The 13,594-nt window shown below is 41.0% G+C and overlaps 1 protein-coding gene across 5 annotated transcripts; it reads right to left on the bottom strand.

Annotated features, from left to right (window-relative positions):
* Positions 1-287: 287 nt before the first annotated feature.
* CG42390 (uncharacterized protein) lies at positions 288-13,594 on the bottom strand. 5 transcript variants are annotated; one of them, NM_001275896.1, is made up of 13 exons: positions 13,193-13,594; positions 12,684-12,808; positions 7,189-9,710; positions 4,257-4,408; positions 4,058-4,192; positions 3,623-3,880; positions 3,208-3,547; positions 3,063-3,149; positions 2,858-3,008; positions 2,480-2,789; positions 2,313-2,412; positions 1,411-1,554; positions 288-1,000 (listed from the first exon to the last, which is right to left on the bottom strand). In NM_001275896.1, the coding sequence occupies exons 3-13, from the start codon at positions 9,525-9,527 to the stop codon at positions 565-567; spliced, it is 4,452 nt and encodes a 1,483-aa protein (NP_001262825.1). In that variant the 5' UTR covers positions 9,528-9,710; positions 12,684-12,808; positions 13,193-13,594; the 3' UTR covers positions 288-564. The 5 variants fall into 5 exon arrangements, with proteins under 5 accessions (NP_001262825.1, NP_001369028.1, NP_732702.3 ...); NM_001382087.1 differs by lacking the exon at positions 12,684-12,808 and adding an exon at positions 1,902-2,084; NM_169996.2 differs by lacking the exon at positions 12,684-12,808.

Genomic DNA, 13,594 nt, shown 5'->3' with positions numbered 1-13,594 from the left:
TAAATTGTTTGTTTCTATTTATATTTCATAATTAGAAAAGTACAATTATTGTTTACCGTTTTCTTGCCCGTAGATCATTTAAATTTAGCCGCGCCACAATTGCATTCTTATATTTGAAATACGTACTAATTGGGCGAATTTAGTTCATTTAGTACAATTGATGCGCATGCGTCTCTCTTGAAAATTAAATTCTCTCGCATTTACAGTGCCAAGATAACTGTTAAGCTAACAGCTGTTAAGTCTAAGCAATAAATAAAAAAATAGTAAACTGTATAAATATCAGTATTATTAAAAATATTTACATTTATTTCGTTTCTTTTTGTTTTTGGCGGTTTCAGAAACCAATTCAGAAATTTAATTTACAATTTTTATGAGTTCAAGCTTTGAGCGATTTGATTGAGTGGTTCGATTTCCGTATCCAGCGATACAGAGGGCAGCACATGAAGCACCAAAAGCACCCGGGATCACACACACATCCTTGGTCCTGGAACATCCACTCCTGGGGATCTCGAAGAATACAGCCACAAAATTGGAAGATCTATGTATATAGAAAGTTTTGACCGCTCACACGGCGGTGATGAGATGGGCGTCATCCTCGTTGATTCGATCCGACTTTCCATTGACCTCGATCGTGTGATTGGACTCGGTGTCGCTGGGTTCCTGCTCGACCTCCTCATCCGCTTCATCGTCCTCGTCCCCCTGGGAGGAGTTCTCACCATTTTCCTTGTCGGGCGATTCTCGCTCCTCGTTTTCCTCGTATATGACGTCACAGCTGGTGGCTATTGATTTGGGCGGCGGCTTCTTTACCGCTTTTCCACCGCCTTTGCGGTCACCATTTTGTTGCATCTCGGACATTTGAATCTGCATTTCCCGCAGGCGATCGGTGAGCACATACAAATCCCGCTCCTGACTCTCGCATCGTGTCCTCAATTCGGTTATCTCACGCAGATCCTCGGCTCGAGGATCTCGTCTTTCGTATCGCATGCGCATCTCCTCAAATCTGCGCAAAAAGGATTGCAAAATTCCTTAAATATTTACTATATTCACTACTAAACTACCAAAAAGGATAATGGTGAATTCAAGGCGGATGCTGGATACTGACTTGGCGTACAACATCCCACAACACGGACAAGCAAAAGTAAGATAAATTTGTGTTAAAGATAAAAAGAGTTAAAAGGTCGAGCTCTTAAATCCCTTTCCTTTCCGATTTTATTTTTTTATTTTTCAAAATTATATAAAGATAAGAATCTTATATTTTAGCAAAATTCGAAAGTTTCGAATCATAATTCCATAGATCTGTGGTCTCAATCACACTCAATCTTTTAATTAACTTTCCTTAGACTTAGGAACTCGACCTTGGGGAAGATGGGTCAGGGTGGCTGGTGGTTTTTGGGGAATGGGTGCACTTACAGATTGGTCAGGCAGCGGCACTTGCGATGCAGCTGCTCGATCTCGTTGGCGTTGCTGATGTCGCGCTTGTCCAGCGCCGCCTTCTCGGCATCGTAGGCCGCCTTCAGGTCCTTGAGATTGCGCTGGTGCCGAAGTTCTACATCGCTGCGGTTGCGGATGCGGATACGAATGCGTACGCGGATACGGATGCAGATTCGGATTCGGGTTGGGGTTATTCAGGTTATATAGAGTGGTCAGAGGTTGAGGTGGATACACACACATAGCGAGAAAGAGAAAGTAAAATATTAGGAGAATCGCACCAGAAGGACAACGTTTGACAAGCTGCATGCCAGATAAAAACATATTTTTTTTCTTATGGGTTTTGTTCGCATTTCAAACATTTCAATACCAATGTCTTATGTCTAACAAGAGATTTTCGATGATGGCCAGTCTTAAATTTAAATCAAGAATCATTTTAAGCGTGAAAAGGGGGATTAATATTTTATTGGCGCGCTAGGAGGTGGCGATATTTGATATAGATCACTGCGACAATATTGAACACCAAGCATGCAATGGCGATCAGCGGCGACATGGTCAGATATAGCACATATAGTGTGGGCATATACGGCCACGCCCCCTTTGCAAACGCCCACAGGGCTGGAGAGGCTGTCGATCGACCTAAACGCTGATCCATGCTGATCCAATGAATGAAATGTGAAACGAAAGAGAACAGAATACAAGTTCATGTGATAATGGATCGAGTTCAAGGACTCCAATGTGACAAATGTGGCAAATGAGTAGGATGCAGACATTCAATGCAAGCCAATGGATCCTGCTTCAATTTAGTGGGGAGCAGCGGTCAGGGGGCACTATTAAGGTAAGTATGCCCATGGGGCGGGGCATGCCACATTGCATTCACTCACTTGATTCGTTCATCGGCAGCGGCCATTTTTGCGCGATGTCGCTCCACAAGTTCCTGCAACGCCTCCTCCTTCTCCGCCTGCAACTTGGCCTTTTGTGAGTCTGCCGATTGATATAATCAATTATATAATTATATATAATAATAATCAATATACACATGTATCTTTACCCAGCTCCTTTCGATGTGATTCGACCATTTCCTGAGTGGAGAGCTGCAGTTCCTTGGCAAACTCCTCCTTAACTTGACCGAGACGTTCGCGGAACTTCTCCTCCATTTCGGCCTTCTCCGCCTCGAACTCCTTCTGGAGTCGTTCCTCCAGCTCGACACGGCGATCCTCCTCGCGGCACATGGCATTCTGGTACTCGCGATCGGCCTTATCCAAATGCATTCGGGTCTGAAGCAGGGCGTTATCCGAACGTTCGCGCAGGCTGAGGAAATCCTGTTTCTTTTGCTCCAGGCTCTCGTGCAGATCGTCAATCTAAATGATGGTTTATAAAATGCAAATATGCATTCGATTGCAGTTTATCTATAACACTATGAACCCACCTCAGATCGCAGTTCCTCCTCGTTGGCCGTGTATCTGTTGGTCAGGGCCCTCAGCTCCTCGATGTGCTCGTTCTGCAGTTTGTCCAACGCCTCGCGACGCTCGTCCACATACACGGACTCCAGTTCATTTGTCAGTCTTGTCATCTCTGTGCTGAAGGCATAAAAGTTCAATTTGGAGCACTCAATATGATGACTTGTGACTTACTAAAGTTTGTTTTCCCAGAAGGCGGCTGCCTCATTTCGCACCTCATCGATTTTGTAGATCATTTGGCGTTCCTTATCATAGATGGCACTGTAAAAAATATAATCATTACAATCAAATTCCATGGATAATTCCCAATTATACGCACTTATCACACTGATACTTGATCTTGTGCACCGCCTCGATCTGGGCCTCGAGGTTTTCATTGGCCGACTGTAGATCTCCCTTCAGGTTCTCGATGCGATCCATTAGCGTCTGGATGGACTGCTCCTGTTCGCTGACCACGCCCCTCAGCGAATTCACCTGCGCCTGGCAGGTGCGCAGCATCTCGGACTCCCTACGGCGGGACTGCAACTCCAGTTCCAGCTCCTCCGCCTTGGCGGTCGCCTGCTTTCGCTCGTAGTTGGACTTGTCCGTCTTGTCCTTGCACTGCCGCTGCATCTGCCGCAGTTGCCACTCGCAGTCCGTCATCAAAGTTTCCTCGCGCTCTATAATTGATATAAGATATTATTTAATAGCTTTATTTATAATTTATACGCTTGTTTAGAATAATGATTTCTCACCTCGATTGTGTGTCCTGAGCATTTCGAACTCCTTCTGCCATTTGTCCTCGCAGATCTTGCGTTCCGCCTCCGAATTGTCCAGTGCGTTCTTCAGTATGCGTATTTGCTCCTCCAGATCCGTCCGGATCTTCTCCACCTGCTGGCGCCATTCCTCAGCCTCGACTTGGGCACAGGCCAATTGGGTTTGCAAACTTTTGGCCAAACCCTGCGTCACTTTGTACTTCTCGGTTAGTTCGTTGTACTGAGCTTCGAGTTCGTCTGAAAAAAAAGGTTACAAATTTATTTGAATGGAAATTAATTACTCAATAAATGTCATTATATAATCGCGTAAAAACGGAATATTTGAATAATGGAAAATGTTATTATATTATGGTTCAATTAAACGCACTAATTCATCAGAAGCTATTAACCTAATTAATTATTAATTATGCTCACCATATTTGTTTTGGAATTCATCTTGATTTTCGCTGTATTTGTGCCGTAGAATAACCTTTTCATCTTCCAGAAGTTTCAGCTTTTTTCGCACATATTCATCGTCCTTGTGAGCCGCACTCAGTTCACCCTGTAATCCTAAGAAGTTAAAGATATGATTTGAATGGCTCCCAGAATGCTTTCAATATGATATGATACTTACTCTCCACATTCCATTGCTTGACCGACAGCTCCTGCTCCAATTTCTGGATCTTGAACTGCATATCGCCAACCTTGGCCTCCAGTTGGCTGGCATTTTTGTGCGCCTCATCCAATTGGCTGGCAAATCGAGCCTTCTGCTGTTTTAGCTCCTTCCTGGGAAATCGAGTACGAGGATGAGTAATAGTGGGAATAGAAACATAAATCCCTAGACAGTTCAGCTCAACTGTCAGACGAATTTTTCAAACAAATCTTGTCACTGAATAATCCACAACACAAACAAAATGAATCACAAACGTTTTCCGCGCACGCAGCACGAACGGCATAAATAAATAGAAGCAAAGCCACAGAAATATAATAATTATTATTTTTTTATTTTTAATATCCCAGCGCTTTTACCTATAGCTAGACATTGGACTGACGTAATTTGAATGGAAAAGCTCGTTAAACGTGAATGAGGTGTAAAGACAGTGGCAATGTCTTCCTCAACCATAATTTGTTGAGATACAATACGTACCGAGATATAGCTACAGATACGCTGTACGTAGACAAAGATACAGATACATTTTTTTTATATAATATGTATTGGCTTGTGCTTTGTTTTGTTTTGGCTTTTCAACGCAATAATGAAATACGTTTTAATTGAATTTATCCTAGTCGATTCTCGGTTGCTGCGAAAATGCGCAAAGTTTATTTATAAATCAACGTTTTTCCGTCGTTTTCATGCGCGCATTTTGCCAACTCTCAGTCGCTCTCTATTAAAAATACAGTGCGTTTCAATAGTGACAAATTGATGACAAAGGGCTAATACTTGTAGGAATATCAATAAAATGTCATTAATGATTTCATTAGTATATACTATGACAAACTGCATTAAGTTCCAATAAAGCTGCTTAATGTCTATAAAGTTTAATAACAAAATTGAACTTAAGTCAGAGGATCACTTATCAGTTTTAGATTTCATAATAATTATTATAATTTCCTACACTGTCCGCATTATGCGCCCATAAGTTTAGTATAGACAATGTGAATTTATCAAATTTTGAGACACGCGTTTCTGTGTTGTCTCTACAGACAAGTTGGAGATAAAGATAGACGTAGAGATGCAGAGAATGAGAATACGTTGAATATACAAAAGGACAGATGCAACTTGTGTACTTAGATTTAAAGTTATTTGAATTATTTTTGGCAAGAGCATCTCTGCCGGTGCCTGTGAACTTTCCGAGGCAAATGCATAGTTGCCAGCTTGGATTCTTTTGTTGTTTATGCCCAAGTTGATAATTAAATCGGATTAGATAAACAAATGGTGGCGAAGAGAAGGAAACAGAAGCCGAAGCTTCGGGAAAGATGCCCATTAGTTATTCGAGGCAAATTACGCATACGCCGCATGTGCCGGCGGAATAAACAATCTTTCAATGCTAGCTAGCCAAGTGGAGGATGCGCACCTACCCACCCGCATGCCCAATCAATTATCCACCAAAATCAAGAACAACCCAAATAAAATTCCACAAGTGCTCGCCCCCTTCTTATCTATTTCCTCAAACAAGTTTGCTCTAAATATGAACGTTTTAAAATTTACTTGTCTTTTTTTTTTGCACAGCGCCTAAAATAAGCAAGGCGAATAAAAGTAGAGCAGGCAGATCGTGTTCTATGCACATGAGAAAATATGATTGAGGGAAAATGCTGAAGTGCAGATAAACCGAAGCAAGGGATACTCTGGAAAACCAATTAATAGGTACATTGAAATTATAATTAAATTTGAGAAACAACTCTTGAATAAAAAACTGCAAATGGAACTTTAGAATTAAAATGAAAGTAGCACATTTAAACGAAGTGTCTTGAATGTACAAATTGCGGATTTAATTCCAGTACTCTTACAGTACAAACTATTCTAAACATCTAGTTTAAAATATAAGTCGCAAGTGATATACCCCCTGCCTGAGTGCGCAATAAACAAGCGTGGGAAATGACCAACATGTTGCCAACAAAATTGCAAATAAAGCGAAAGAAAGCCAAACGAGAAATGACGAAGTGAATTTATTTTTGCCCCCGTTCTAGTGTTCAACAAATTGAATGTTTATTATTTTAAACACGAGAATTTACATAAAAATATAAAATGTAGAAATAATTGTCGCCATTTGGCTATGAGACACTTGCCGCACGGCTGTCATAATCTGTCATTTTGGCGAAGGCCAAACAATGCCACCTATCACACTGCGTATACGTAATGCGAGACACTAGGCAAAACAAGTGGGATTTTCTAAGGAATTCGTTTCTATAGATATGAAAGTAAAGTATTTTGTGATAAATACTAAGACTTTTTAAAATAATAAGCTTTTATAATTTTTAAACTAGTCCCTACACAAATCTTTGAATGGAATATGCCAAAAAAGATATTTTACTAATCAAATTAGGTATACAATTTATATGTTCTGATCCATTTAAAAATAGTCGTCCCTGACTGGAAAACTCAACGCAAATCGAATTGGCGGAAAACCAAAACCACAAAGCAAATGAGAGGAAAATTTTCGCTGATGGATTTCCCAGAAAGAGAAACCAGATCACAAGGCATGTTCCATGACACAAAGATCAAGATAAATTGGCTGCATCTTGCCATGTTAATGGTCAAATTGTTGGCATGCGCTTGTGATTAAATAAATACGCCGCACTTGATGCCGCAGCTGCTACAACTAGCAAATATCACGTATACGTCACTAGATACATTCAAGAAGAATAGAATACTTCCTGAAGTAGCTTTTAATATAAAAACATTTATTACTGAACAATAAATGCATTTTTTTGGGGATTATATGAATTGCTTGCGTTTAGGATACTACAAATTATTATTGGATTTCTATTTTATCAAATTATAATCTCTTTTTGTTTGCTGCAATAATATTTTATATCCCTCCCCTTTGTTTTTTAATTTAGCTCACCTGAGTTCCTGGTTGTCGAGGGGGCTCTCCTGTCGCACTGGCTTGTTGAGCACACTGCCATCCTCGACGATCTCGATGCAGGGCGTCATGTCCTGGCCAAGACAACTGTCGTCCCGGCTGCGTTGCTTGGGACTATTGCTGCGACTGCGACCCTCGACGTGGATGGGTATGAAGTGCACATTGCCCAGGCTATTGCCCCCCGCTCCATTGGCAATATTGATGTTGATCTGCGCATCGCCGCCATTTGTGGTTGTAGATGATGATGATGGTGCTGCTGCTGCTGCTGCTGCTGCTGCTGCTGCTCCTGATGTTCCTGATGTGGATGCATTGACGGTCGTTGACTCGACAACCACATCCGGCAGACTGATGCTCTCGATGCATACCAATCGCTCGCTGAACTCGCTAAAACGCTCAATGTCGTCGAGTTCGTCGCACTGCAGAAAGGTCTCCTCGCAATCCGTGGAGTTGCCATCGCGTATAAAGGTGTGGTTCACATTTTGGTTGGTTGCCATGTGCGAGGAGCTGCGTGGCGGTGGCTGCGGTGGTTGCTGCTGATGCTGCTGCGTCTGTGGTGCATTCAATTCCTGCTCACCGATCCCGGAATCGGCATAACTGCTGCTCAAATTGGAGTCACTTTTCAGGGCGCTACGTTCGCTGCTCGCCGATTGCCTTGAGTTGCCATTCGTCTGACTGCTGGACATATGCGGCTCATAGTCCAGATCCACAGCCTCGTCAATGTCGTCCATTTCCTGTTCGTCCACCTCATCCTCGGCTTCCTCCTGCACATTCTCCAGCTTTACATGACTCAGCCGCGTCCAGGGACGACCGCTTGAGTTTTGATAGATAGTAGCTGGTATATCCGAGGCAAAGACCTCATCTTCTAGTGTTTCGATATGCGCCTCGTTGAGTTCCTCGATGTTTAGCGAGTCTTCAGCTGGCTCATTTAGTTCGTAGAAGATTTCCGGCGTTTTGGCTGGCTGCTCATCGTCATCCGGAAAACTGCAATCCTCCACCGTGATTCTGGGCACTTCCGGTGACTTTTGTTGGCGGGGCGGCGCCTGCGGCGGAATCACGACCGACTCACGAAACTCACGCGGCGTACTGGCACGCGAACTGTGGGCCGAACTGATTTCGTTCGGTTTGGCACTAGTTTGGCCCATGGTTATGTCACTTAATTGCTGATTTTGTTGCTCTTCCTGATCTTGTTGCTGCTGCTCCTGATGTTGCTGCTGCTCCTGATGTTGCTGCTGCTGATGTTGCTGCTTGGTGGCCAGATGTTGCTGCGGAACAGCACTTGCATTGCCGTGCTGTTGCTGCTGCTGTTCGGCAATTGCTGTTGGCCGCTCAACGTTTGCCGCTTGAATGAAAGACGAACGCATGCTGGCTGCTCGCGGCTCTTTTTCCGGCTCGATCTGGCGAGGAAAACTCTCGTTCTCTGCGGGAAAATGAAAACTCTGTGTGCGTTGCTCTTCCCACACCAGCACTCCAGCTGGCTTACTTTTCTCTTCGTTCGCTCTTCGTTGGCCGCTATTCTCTGGGCTATTATTAGCCAAAGTCATTTGATAAGTAGTCGTAGATGCGAGCGCGGGGTCGGAGTTCGTTTCAAGGTGTGTTGCGGTGGCGATGATTACGTCTTTGGCATTACTTTTATTCGATTTGGCTGCTGTTGCGGCAATTTGCTGCTTCTGCTGCTGCTGCTGTTGCTTTTGGCGCTGATGGTTTCGACCACGCGCCATGAAAATGTCGCTAAGAAAATCGCGACTCTTTTGCAGAGTTTTTCGCTTTTTCGACTCTTTTTCGGAAGTATCTTTCGGATTGCTCAACTTGAAACTGCCAATGGAGAGCAGGGATTGCCGCTTTTGCGTTTCACCTTCGTTGCGATTTCGATGGCGATGTGTTATGGTTATGGGGCCATCGATTTCGGTCTCAATAGTGCCAATTAGTTGACCACCAATGCTTTTGCTCGCGATCGCGCTGGCTGCCTCGTTTTGACTGCTGGGAGCCGCATTTCGATCAGCGGCCGAGGAAAACGTCCACGTCCTCCCATCTCCGACCATTTTATTTATATACAAATTGTCGGAGCGGCCATTAGCAGCTGTTTTTGCTAATTTTAAACGCTCTTCGTCGCCGCTGCTGTCGTTGCCGTTGTCAAAGTCGCTGGCAAAGTCCTCCAGCTCTTCGATCACCGCCCGTCGTGCTCTTTCCGGCGACTTTGCCGCTCTTTGAGCATTAGATATCTGCCCAATTTGACTGTATCTCAAGGGTCTATCTCCATCTTCCTCATCGATGATCTTGTGCTGCGCTTTTCCACGACGCGATCTTCGCAGCAAATTGAACATATTTCGCTCTTTCTCTTAATGATTTACCCTGCGCCTCTGCTAATTTCTATTAATTTATTTTTATATCCATTTATTCTCCTTCGTTGGGGCTTTGCTCGTTTGTGTGCTTTTCGTTTAATAAACAAATCGTTGTTGCTTTGTTGCAATTATTTCGAATATTGTTGTATTTTAAATGCTTTCAACCTGTTGAAAATATTTTCACAATTTTATATTAGTTTTGGCGGCTAGTGGATGGGCGGTTTAATTGTCGTCAATTAGTTTAACCGCACGCACTCAGCATCACATACATATATATATATATATATGTATATATATATATATGATTTGGCGGATTCACTGACTCGACTTGGTCGGCGGATAAACTGCGACTGTCGCTCAGTCGGCAATCCAAGCGATGCGACTTCTACAGCCATAATGATCGCCATCATGATTATTAGGATAATCACGATGATGACAATAATGCTGGACAAATATGAGTAACAACATTGCGCGCGTGTGAGTACTGGTACACTTCAAAAAAATTAGGAATAAAACAATATCAAGCAAAGACAAAATATACAAGTGTAATTAGAAAAAATTGTTTTAAAGATTAATTAGATTTAGCAGTACTAAAAAAACATTTTTTTTTTCGGTATGATAAATAATCATAATATATTTTTCTAAGTGCCATGTAGGCACATGGCATAATTTGTTTTAATTATTTTACAGAAGGAAGAACACACGCTCGCAGGGGTATACCGCCTTTGGTAAACTTGATAATTGCTTATGCATATTAATTGATGAATAGAAAGTGGGGGCCATTTACTCTATAGTCCAAGTAATGCGTCATTATGTGTCATTCGATGAGCAACAACAATTTCCTAAGGCATTCAAATAAGCACAATGGAAAAGTGAAACCTATTCATCTAATTGGGTTATTAAAATGATTTCATTCATAGTTTTATTAAGTTTTAAAATCATCTTAATACTGAGTATTAATCTGTTGGCATAACTTATGTTTTAAGAAATATGCTGATTTAAACTGAAATAAGTTTGTACTTTTAAGTAAACTCCTAAAAGTATGCCAAGTAAACCAAAGAAGTCGTCAACCCCTAAACATTTTTCTTTACTATTTTTATATTTTTTCCAGTGCCCTTTTAGAGATATATGTACACATGAGTCAGCGACGCTCCCCAGTCATTAGTCTTTCCGCTGAAAGCAAAGTTCAAATTGCACTCAGCAGGCCAAAAATAAACTAATTTCGATGCACCGAGCACAAGATCATAATCCTGGTGCAACTTCCTTCTTCCCGTTCCCCTCTCGTTTACCATGTTTCATTACCCTATTTCAAGTTCAGGACGCTCTCTTCCATTCCGCACATAAACGAACCAATTATAGGCAGCAATAAAATAAAACACAGACCCGCCAACTTTCCAAAGCAACGAAATCGGCGGAATAAAACTAAAAATATCTATTCGAAAAATTTCGCTCGTAGGGCTCTCATTGACGTCACTTTGGAATTGAAATGAAAATCCGGCGCCAGATCACTGTAATTGATGTTTCAGAAGATTTATAGATAATCCAGTTTGGATATACAAATTAATTGATTTTTCTATGACCTTTAATGAGTAATTAAATGTTTTTAGCTTTTTAGTAATAAAGTACTTGAAATATGGGTCAAAATTCATTAAAAGTTAAACAAATTTGAAGACAATCAGAATAAAAAGCATGCTTAGCTCAATTTTTAATTAAAAAAATGGATGAGATTTATTCCAGGAAAGCCGACAGTAAAATTAATGTTTCGTGGAACAATTTGCATTTAAAGACAGCTGCGCAGTTTGCACATAATTCCGATATTTTTTTTTAAATGTATATAGATAAAAACCAAACGCCTCCAAATGATCAACATTTTTAGAATTGTGAAAAGGTGCTGGCAGGGGGATTTGGAAAGATCTGGTCTGGTCAAGTGCATGACGCTCTTACTTTTGGCACGAAATTCAGAAACGGAAATGATGCAGTCGAGTATAATGGGTACGAAATGGAAATTCCTATATGGCTGATCAAAATCACTCCAAATCAATAAATATACTTATTTCCTCTATTTTTTTTTTTTTTTGTTTTTTTGTTAGAAAAAACACTGACCCACTTCATAAGTCGTTCAAGTTTACAGCCTTCAACCAGATGGCATAGACTTTATATCATTGTTGAATTTACATTTTATATTTCTTGCCAATTGTTGCACAAGTTCAGAAATCCAAAGCAAACAAAATTATAAACATTTTTAACGTGAAGCAAAACAGAAACGCAAAAATAAAAGATACATAAATGATAAATGTATAATAAATTTTGCACTTGGCCAATGCCAATGCCCCAACCCATAGGCCCAAAAAGCTCAGTCAATAAAAATCCATTAAAGAATTCTTTTAAAATAAAATGTGTTAACATATTTATGTTTCTGGCGAGCGTCTCTATCGCGACGGAGGAGGTAAAAATTAATAGAAATTAAAGTAATATGACACAAAAAATGCCACAAACAAAAAATATGCCATAAATATTTGGCATGCTTTGTCGTCGTTTGAACATGTGTTAGCAATCGAGAAATATATGGCAATACATATTAAGAGTTTTGATATGTACAGTGCGTTTCGGGTCTATATGGATACTTATTTTTTATATGCTGGATGATTATGAAATTAAAGAAACACATTTCAAAACTATTTGTTTAGAATATGCGCTTTTTGACGCATATATTTTTTATTATTTAGATATTCCATGTATGCTAAATGCTTTATGAAACGCACTGTACATTGCCAGCAATATGAATATGGTTCGCACCAAAACACTGAATACAAAATCCACTTGAAAATGATTTTTCTAGACGAGCATGACACGCATCTTGGTCGGAAGAAGAATATGGAAAGTGAAGTACTCTCCGTTTCATATGTGGTCATGATTTAAGTTACTTTGCCTTTAGATGCAACACCTTCGAGCACATTCCCCATACTCCACATTTATTTACATTTCTTTAGCCCGGCAATTGTTTGTTTGTCGCCGCCCACACACTCGACCTGGCACTGGGCCAACTGACATTGACTGATGCCAGATCAGGCAGCGGATTTAAAACATTCTGGCCATAGATTTTCCGTCGCCCAGGGACGGGTTAATATTTTTACTAGCCTTTTGGATTTTCAGCCTGCCCGTCTGTTTAGCTGCTCCTCTGATGATGATCTTCCAAACAGTATGCTCTCTGAACTGCCCGACTTTTCCGTTCCACTGCCCGTGGAGGTGATAAAAACTGTTTACTACACATAAAACAGATATGTAAGACTTTGGCGAGGGGGGGGATCTAATAAATTTCAAAATTAGTGAAACTATTAATGCAGGCGACAGGCGACAGAAATTGATTGCGACAGGCACGCCTTGAGGTGTTGAGCGAGTTAATCGAGTGTATCTTAGCAGAAGCCCAAACAATAACAAATATGTAATGCGTATCTGCAGTGATGGCACACAAAATCAACTTAAAGCATTGCTTTCACTAGCTATTTATTTAAATATATATATTCTATACATATTTACAACATTAGGTCATATTGTTAGATATTCTGCAGAAATGGGTATGAGTTTTATAGTCAGTTTTTGCTATGAATTCTGTTTAATTTCAGTTTAAGGGTATGAAAACAACTTACTGGAAGGTATTTTTTTTTTTGTTACAACTCAACAAATTCAACAATTTCCGCTGTACTTGTGTAAGCTACAGCTAACTTGAGTCATATAAAGTAATTATTTAAGGAGATTATTTACGCAATTAGCACGAAACACACACAGGGCACAATTTGATTTGACACTGAATGACAATTAATAATTGTTAAAATTAAATTTTCTCATTTCCGCTAGGCCCACGCCCACAAGATGTTGTGTAGGGGGAAAAGTTGGGGAAAAACACTTGTTAAACGCTGACAGGCAATGGCACATGCTCGGGCGTTCCAAGCGCATCGACTGCCCAGGGCGGAAAATTCATTTTTCACTTTTCACAATGCCGTCTCACGGCGCTCGCGTTCCAAACGGTTCAGCAAACGGTACACGACTGC

This window comes from Drosophila melanogaster, chromosome 3R (assembly GCF_000001215.4).
Source record: "Drosophila melanogaster chromosome 3R".
In the NCBI taxonomy this organism is placed as follows: domain Eukaryota; kingdom Metazoa; phylum Arthropoda; class Insecta; order Diptera; family Drosophilidae; genus Drosophila; species Drosophila melanogaster.
The sequence above is the reverse complement of the archived record's forward strand: the minus strand, read 5'-3'. Positions and strand labels throughout refer to the sequence as shown.